Consider the following 9,304-nt stretch of genomic DNA (forward strand, 5'->3'; position numbering starts at 1 on the left):
TGATGTGATGTAGTGATATGAAAACAGTCAATATGGACACAACAAAAACAAACACAAATGTAAAGCTTCACGTTTATGGATTATTTGGCACGGAGAAATTTGGTGGAATCTACTAAATACAGAAATTAAAAGGTAGGAAAAGGGGGGTCCTGATATTTTTGACCTATCCTGACTATATGCAGACTATAGCAGGAATAATGTGAAGGAGAAAATCAGCAAAACAAATAAATATATACAGTAAAAAAATGGTATTATCTATAATACAGACGAACATTTCTTATAGCTACAACCAGTTATTCTGGTTACACTGCACACACTTAACTGACAACTTGGAGGAATATAATCGCGCAAATTCAGGGAGAATATGTGACGCAAGTTCTTTTGACTGACGTGCAGGAATGTTTAAACTATTGATTCACTAGAACAAACTCCAGTGTGTTCAATTGTCCTTCGTAATTTCCATTGTGCATGTCAATTTTTTATTGGGGCAGGTACTCTCATAGTTTGCATTGAAACATAGGCTTTCAATATAACATCTAGATTTTAGATCGTATCACACACCAGGCAATGACCAGATATGTTTGGGAACAAGTGCAACTGGGTCAAAAAGAGAAAGAGAAGTCTAATACTATTTTCACTAACTGACATGGAACTTTGTACAATAGAAAAACTCGAAGTGGCAAGGAGTTTTCAAAGGCTGGAGTTTCTTTATCTGGCCAGATTATTTTTATTATTGGATACAATGATCTAGACCTGTGGAAAATGCACTTTTGATTTCTCAAAAGTCCAAATGTTACATAAATGTATACATTTATTCTAGAATTTCAGGATTGAAGGATGCAATGCATACCGGCTCACTTCCTGTATTTGTGTCTTATAAATTGCATTCTTAATTTGCGTGTCACGGCCAAACAGATTGAGGTATTTCAATTCTGGTACATTTAAATGTCCCGTTGCTATTTTCCTGATCTTTGCAGGATTAAAGGTCAAAAAGTGACAAAGAAGGAGGAACTTATATATTATCAATAGCTAAATTGTTAAAACCTAAGTTGAGCTTTTGAACTAAATTATTATAACAACTCTACTATGTGTCCTTGCAACCTCACACCAGACCAATGCTCACCATCTGTGCTCTGCCCTATAAAAACTGTCAGGGATATATCAACTGAGGGGTATTGTACATCTTCAGAGCAAAAGGCAGGACAGACTCCAAAGAGCTTTGCGTCATATAGCTGCGTACATTAAAACAAAGAAGGCGACAAGCACTGCTGGCTTAATGCGGTGTTCAGCAGGTGAATGAGCGTCTGCGTGTTCACTACAGCCAACGCTGCAGGCTGTCCACTTACATCCAGCGAGGCCCCTGGCTGCTGAGCACTTCTTTAGTGAAAATGAAGTCAAAGCCTCTGGAGAATTTTGCTTAAAGAATAGTTTCAGATGAACTGCCAAATTCTGGAGGGGAATAGCCATCAGGGTTATAATGTTATAGCCTACTAAATCTACCTCGTTGCAGTGCTTTGTACATCTTACCCCAGGAAGACTTAGCATACCGTACTGTACACAACCTTTCTTTAGTTTATTCTAGCTGCAAGACAGTGGTGTGGCAGAGCGTGAAAATAGCCAAAGTACTCCAGTAACCGATCCTAACGTGACTGTTAGCATCGTTAAAACGGTGTGTTGTGCACGTTTGCAGCGGTCCACAATGGCTACATAAAGCTCTCCTCCAGGGCAGATGAAAAACGTGCCTATGGCTGCCGCTGACACTGTGACACGATGCAAGAGAGATGACTCTCCAATGAACTTTGGAGGAACAATGATGGTGTGTTCTGTACATGCTGTACTTTTCAAAACCACACTTTAGTGGGATTAAGACCTCCAAACGTAAAGAGAAGAGAAGCTAATGGAGGACCGAAAGTCAACTCGACACATTGACGTATAAAAATGATCAGACTATTTTTGGACTGCTGCGACTCAATCATAAAGGAATAGTTTGACATTGAGGAAATGTTGGTTAGCCGGTTAGCTTAGTTTAGCATAGAGACTGAAAACAAATAGTCTGGCTTTGTACACAACTAACAAAGTCAGCCTCATCAAACGCCATCGCTCAAGTACTGCACTTGGAAAATAAATAGTCTGGCACATAATGCAACCACAGCTTGGCGGTTTCCCTTAATTAGAGATCTTTAGAGGTGCTGGTGGATGTCAAACTATTCGTTTCATTGCCTGCTAATATTTAGTCTGCTTTTGGAGAATGTGAAAATGTAGTATACAATATGCTTGGAAATAAAAAATACAAATCTGGTACGTTGCGCTGATCATTTTGAACTCAGATGGTCTTTACTTCAAGTTTAACGTTTATTTTATGCTGAGATTTGTTTTTGATTGGCGCTGTATCACGTGAACAAGTTATGTCTTAAATTACAAGTTACAGTACATGAAAAAGTTATAAGAACTCTTAAATCTTCTCATCCAACTCTCAACTGACACATTTGAAATAAACATTGGTAACATGACCCCATGACCACCGCAAACCCTCCCAGCTAACAAAGCCCCAAAAAATGGGGAGACATCGTCCAGGAGGAGCTGAAAAGGCCACCAGGGGAACTGGGCCCACTCACATCTACATTCCTGTGAAAGAGAAAGAGAACAGAGAGCGCTGCTACAAAGTAAACACTTGTAGCGCCTTGTTTTGGAAGAATACCATTTCCATAATCTCATGAAACTATCACATGCTGACCTTATGATACTAAATTATTTACCTGGAGGGGGAGCAGAACAAGCTTTGAATGTGGCCTTTTTTGTGAAGACTATTACCAAAACAATGGGAGGTTCTGTTTCACAAGTACATGCACCCAACTGACACCTCATAAGAGAGCAGGCCCTCGGAGATGAAGAGAGTCACTATAAGGTGACAAATGCATTTATTATATTATCCTAATTTGATTTCTACAGAGGATCAACCTTCAGGCTGTCAGCAGTGGGAGACTTTGGTGTCATTACATCTCGTGCTGAAGCTGCTTAATGCTCAAAAGTAGATGGGTTTCAGGAAATAAAGTGAACAAATACGGTACGAACATCATGTTCCACCCTGAACTCTTGGACATCTCCTGCTGTATGCAAACATCTTAGGTTGATAAGCTCTAGAGCTGCCAATACATCAATCAGTGGACTAGGGGTACTCCACGGGCCCCATCTCGCTTCCTCTCAACTCCTTCTGCTCATGGCCCAGTCAAGATAAATGACATGGAAACAAACAAAAAATCCCCCTTTGCTGACCCTGCAGACACTCCAGACAGGAAGGGAAACACAGGGTCACACTGCAGCTGACGATTTGTTTTAATAAAACATAATGAACGGCAAGAGTCATATTTAAATGTATTAATGATCTTTGTGATGTTTCTTGTGATGTCATGGAATTCAAAAGTAGGACAAATAACTGAAGGATTATCTTTAGGACTGCCATCACTCTGCCATTAAAGTTGAACGTTTTAGGAAACATGTGTATTCACTGCCATCATGAGTCGATTAGAAGATAGCTGCCACTCATGTCTGTCCATTGCATATACATCTACAGCCAGCAGCTCGTTAGCTTAGTTTAGCATAAGACTGGAAAGAGGGGGAAACAACCAGCCTGGCTCAGTCCAAAAGGTAACCAGCATCTGCCTATCAGTGCCTCCCAAGCTCAACAAATAACAAGTCATAGTGTTTGCTTAATCTGTACAAAAGAATTGAGAACAAAAATGTCAATTCACCATTTTTGTAGGAGCTACATATTGTGTTTGCAGTCTTTATGCTAAGCTACACAAACCGGCTGCTACTCCAGCTCCACATTTCATGTACAGGCATAATAGCGGCATTGATCTTTTCATCTAATGCTCTAAAGCAAGAAAGATAAGCATAGAAGCAAAAATGTCAAACTATTCCTTCAACATACGGGTACCGTTTATGGACATTTTGGTCCAAAGTGCCTTACAGCACCAAAACGTTCTCAAACTGCTAACTATGGCAGTGTGCGAAGGGTTTGTGCCATGCTCTGAGCTATAAAAGCCCATTGTACATATACACATGACATCCTTGATTGACATAGAAAAGCATCGTCCATCACTTGATCCAATCAGCAGACAACAGCAGGGCCATTGAAGTCAACTGAACGTTTGCATCTCTATGAGTGCACAGAGAGGCTGCTCCTATTTTGCATTAAAGCATATATGTGGTTGTGATTCGGAAAAATAGCTGTCAGTTAGCTGGAGATAAGTGTTAACTTTGGACAACTGGAGGGTAATATCTATGAGCAAAAGTTGTTATGGAGCACAAGCAACAGACAAGGGGAAGAGCTCAGAAAGTTTGATGGCCAAATGAAAGAAAGTGAAATAGAGTGAGGACGAAAAAGAGGCAATATCAGTTTCCCGCTTCTCAGCCAGCAGAAAAAAGCACAGTGGATTAATTCATCACCATGCTGAGCCTTTGCCCTCCTCTGGAATAAATTACCCAATGACTCTCAACTTAGACTAAACACACACACTGACCAGAGAGCACACACAAAAACAGTGGGAGAGAAAACTGACAAATGGGGAGAGGCAGTCCCGGTCAGCGGTGTATCATATCTTCACTACACACTCCTCAAAAGCAAGATGTACTATATGAGGCATTCGCTTTAAAAAAATAGATTTTCTTTTTTTTAAAGTTCTGTGCTGCGAGCTATAGCAACAGTTTAGTGTTTCCCCATCTGAAGCTTTAGAAAAGCAGCCTTGTGTGCGTTGTCACTTCTGGGGATGGGAGGGTTTAATGGGGGAAGTTGGAGGTACAGCTGAGTGATTCCACCACTTGTGTTAATGCATACAGAGGCTGGAATCAGGCGGCAGAGATGATTTTACTCTCCAGATACTTATAAGCTTAGCACCTTTTATTGCCCTTTTCCATTTATAGTAAGAGGTAACGGTAAAACTGAGTCTACACTTGCTGTTGGGGGGGGGGGGGGAGCTACTTGATTTCCTTGAGTGGGGTCAATCAGACGGGAAAAGTCAAGGCCAGATAAATGGTTGTGTTTGGCTGAAGTTTTTCTCTGTCTGTCGTGAGCCATACACATGTAAAAAAAAAAAAGCCTACTATCACAGGACCTTGTACTTAAGCCTTATCACCAGGGCAGCCCAGATGGTAACGTACCCTTGAACAAGACTCACATCACACTCCCAAACTTCTATTGAGAGGGGATCTCTCTCTCGCTCTCTCTCGCTCGCTCTCTCTCTCTACAAAGAAAAGCAGTAAACTCTCTCACTTGTGACGCTTGAACCAGAGGATGTTGACTTGAGAAATTACTTTGTAATCTAATCAAAACTGTCTCTGTCGATGAACTAATTGATTAATCTGTTAATCCTTTCAAGTCAAGATCTGGTGCACCTCTATGAATACAAATATACAACATTGACAACTCTCAGTCTCAATTTACTATTATGTTCCAGATTGTATGCAAAACAATAATAATAATAATAATAATAATAATTCAAACTTATATAGCGCTTTTCTAAATACACAAATATGCTTAGTCATTAGTGTTTTATATGACAATGTGTTGCAAAAGGTTCAATTTAATCTAGGTGGTGCATGAACACACACAATTCCAGAGCAACCAATGGCTAATATTGATCTCCTCTGGGGAGAAGAAATCAAAAGAACTATGAGAAGCAGCAGTGGGATGTTTCACTGAGCCTTGGACAAATTACGGAAAGAAGATTTTTGGATGAAAGCAACAATAACTTACTTTCCTATAGGTTATGGTAACAATAAAGTTAAAGATGACACCTTACAGATCAGAGATTAACCATTTCCAGCCGATGGAGATTTGTATACTATTAGTCTAACTTAATCAGGGGACTAATTAAATCAAAGGCACAGTGGGCGTCTTGACACAGGGGCATCTGTCACACTGACTTTTCACTGCATCCTGCAGTGACATTTGGCCACAAAATGCAGCTTGACAGAGGCCCTCAAATAGCCTGCGGTCTGTCAGACAAATGGACACATGAAAACCATCGACGCACTTATGCTCTACTGAATTCACCAGATCACACGTTTTCTCTATATTCAGACGTCTGTAGATAAGTGTGCAAATACTACAGTACGAGCTTCCTTTGTGCCATTACTCGGGGCCTTTAAACAATACTTATTCTTCATTTACAGGTAGAATATTGTTTGATTACTCACTTTTCTACAAAAGGGGATGTGGCCTTTTGAAAACGAAGATGTTGATGTCTCAGTTTGCTGCAACATTCCATCTTTCTCACCTCCAAAGACACATCGTCCCGTTAGTCTGAATAATAATGATAGGTTGCGTTTGTGTGACCTCACACACAATACAAAAACTACCACAATAATCATCATCATCTTGATTAGAAGCACATATGTGGTCCCTGCATAAAAGCAGGCTCACCACATTTGTCTTTCCTCTCTTCGTGTAATTATTTGAGGGCCAATACACAAACAACACTGTTATTTGTTGCGGGGATGTAACGCACTGATGGCAAACGTTATGCTGTCACATCACTGTTATCCTTTTCATGACTTCCTCCTACTTTCATTTCTGATATCTTGGTCCACCATACACTTTCAGAACTAGTCATCTCATTTTATGCTTGAAACACACAGTTTAGATCTCTCTGTTATGAGAGGACTTTCTCTCGAAGGACCAACTCAACAGTGGCTGACTGACCAGTTGGTTGTATGAAGTGCATACTTCCAGCTGTGAAGATCACCTGTGACCCCACAACCTCAAACTGAGACTTTATCATGGCCTAGTTATTCTAAATTTTAAAAAGCAGCTAAATTGCTCTATGAAAATGTGCAGCTTCAAGTCATATCTTTTTTTTAAATAAGTAATGCAGGTTGTGCCAATTATACTCAAAAGTCAAATGGATAGTGGCTTGGCTTTATTGTTTTTCCTCTTTTGGGGGGGGGGGGGGCGTTTTAAGGTCATTTATTGTCTTTTCTATAATGGATAAGAGGCATTTTATAGAACTTTAAACTACATATCACACACGCATACGCACGCACGCATGCACGCACACACACACACACACACACACACTTCCTGTGTCATTGTGAATGTAATGAATGTAGGTTCCCTCACCTTGCAGCTTGGGGGTTTTAGGGGTAGTCCCAAGGCAGGATTTCCTTGATGCTGAGTGGTATTAGTCTGCTGGGGTGAGTGGGAATCCTCGGACTCTTTTCCACTGTGGTAGACCACCCTATCAGAGATATGAATACTTGAAGCACAGCCCATGCTTCAACCCACTTCAGCCGTTTGCTTTTTACGCAAGTGCTTTACTTTGAGGCTACCCGAGTGTCATTCGCCCTTTCTTTTTTGTATATTAAGGTCCACTCTTCCTCTTAAGGTTTACTATTTTAATACATACATAAATAAATACACATATATATGTATATACACATACATATATATATATATACATATATACATATATATCATCTAGGCCACAGCAAAGCTGGTTCTCCAATTGCTCTAACACAAGGCATGAATAATATATCTCTCTATCCCCCACCCCCTGACCAGAAAGCTGATTTCCTCCCTCTCTTTTTCATATGAAGTTAATTGGAGGTCCTTAATCAAAGCAGCCGTCTTATCCTTGAAAACTTGGATTCCAGTATTCTTCAGCTGAGCTGCTCAGATCCCAATGGGTGATGTGTATCAGGCTCCTATTCTCACCTTCTTCATACCACATCACCATTTTCTCATTTCTAAACTTCACTGTTATCAAGTAAACCTGGGCCTACAAAACACACCATGCAGTCCCTCCGCCAGCTTCATGCAATAGTTGTATCCATAATTCGTGTCCAAGGTTTGTATGTGTAGTCGTCCTCCCCCACCCAAGAGCCATACAAAAATGCTGCTGCTGCTTCTTCTTCTTCTTCTTCTTCTTCTTCTTCTTCTTCTTCTTCTTCTTCTTCTTTTCTCGTCCCCCCACCCCCCACCCCCCCCTCGCCCTCTCTCTTAAACAATCTGGTTGGCCACTTCAGCTCAAGACTCGGGCCATAAACCGGTTCTCACGACACTTTGCTCCAGTCCTGAGCGGTTCATCATCAACAGGCTGAAATATTCACACTGCGGGGTGTTATTGTGGCCAGTCGCGCCGATGTCAAGCGCCGTCCATAAAACATAATGCCATGATGTAGTCCGACACAACTCTCCATTTAGCAGCCCCAATTCGCCAATTTGAGAAGCGGAGAAATCTTGCTGGAAGGCTCGCAAATCTCCATTCAGACATCCGCTGCCCGGCTGATGATGATCCGCCTGATATCAGAGGTCCAAACCCGGGTGCAGTTGCCTTCAGTGTCAGCAGGCTCCACGGGTTGCTCTCATTCTGGTGGAAAAAAAGGATGTGGAGGCTGTCATGTTGTAGCCTGTAATGTGTGGAGGTGCTGCCTCTGGAGAATGCACTCGCTTGATAGGCAACACAGAGAAAAATCTTTTTTTTTAAATATTAGAAGAAAAGAAAAAAGAAAAGAAAAAAGATATATATATATATTTTAAAAAACAGACCGCTCCATGTCCACAAGTTTCGGATGTGAAATCGGGGACGGCGGGACTCTTCACGGTGACCGAGCGGAGGTACGGCAGGACCGAGCTACATAACGCTGATTTTATGTTGGTCTTTTCTCTGCCTTTTCTGGCGTTTGCCCTTCCAATTCTTCAGCGCTGCTTGACAGCGGCACATCCAATAAAAGCACCCGCAAGGATTGACCTACAGCCTTTACTGACGTTAATGCAAATGAGCTGCGCGCAGCTAATCGGCGTCGAGCTCGGCTCCGCGGGGAGGTGCTCCGCTTTCCGGGGGAACTTTGAAAGCAGGAAAAGGGACTCCTCCTCGGCGGAGCGCGGAGCTGCTGCAGGTAACGAGCTCTCCTGACGCTGTCTGCACATTGCGCATATGCACACCCGGAGAGAGCGGGGTTTTGTTTTGGGTGGGGTTTTTTCACGGATAGGTCTGCGGCAGAGCATCACAATTTACGGCGTTTTTTAGGCGGTTATAACAAACAAAACAGTAAAAACCTTTCTGGGCGGATCTCAGAGCTTTTTGAGTTCCCAATTGGGCCCAAATAAATTAATTTTAAAGGCACGTAATTGGAAAAAAAGTATTATATAATGTATTATATATATGTATGTATGCATATGTATATATATATAATGCATACACACAACAATATATACAGTATATATATGTATGTATACAAATATGAATACAAATATATATATATATGTATATATATATATATATATGCTATAATACACTGTCTA

The 9,304-nt window shown here is 41.2% G+C and overlaps 1 protein-coding gene across 3 annotated transcripts in view; it reads right to left on the reverse strand.

Moving 5' to 3' along the window:
- Positions 1 to 7,892, reverse strand: part of pde8a (phosphodiesterase 8A) — a 41,750-nt gene extending 33,858 nt beyond the window's left edge. The window contains exons 1-2 of one of the 3 annotated variants that reach the window (XM_056412800.1): positions 7,792 to 7,892; positions 7,121 to 7,238 (exon numbers count right to left, since the gene is read on the reverse strand). In XM_056412800.1, the coding sequence (XP_056268775.1) occupies positions 7,121 to 7,238; positions 7,792 to 7,886 (213 nt within the window). In that variant the 5' untranslated portion in view covers positions 7,887 to 7,892. Of the gene's footprint in view, positions 1 to 6,198; positions 6,305 to 7,120 lie in introns of all 3 variants that reach the window. The other 2 variants (XM_056412803.1, XM_056412801.1) reach the window with 2 other exon arrangements.
- Positions 7,893 to 9,304: the final 1,412 nt, after the last annotated feature.

This window comes from Pseudoliparis swirei, chromosome 4, assembly GCF_029220125.1.
Source record: "Pseudoliparis swirei isolate HS2019 ecotype Mariana Trench chromosome 4, NWPU_hadal_v1, whole genome shotgun sequence".
Lineage (NCBI taxonomy): Eukaryota > Metazoa > Chordata > Actinopteri > Perciformes > Liparidae > Pseudoliparis > Pseudoliparis swirei.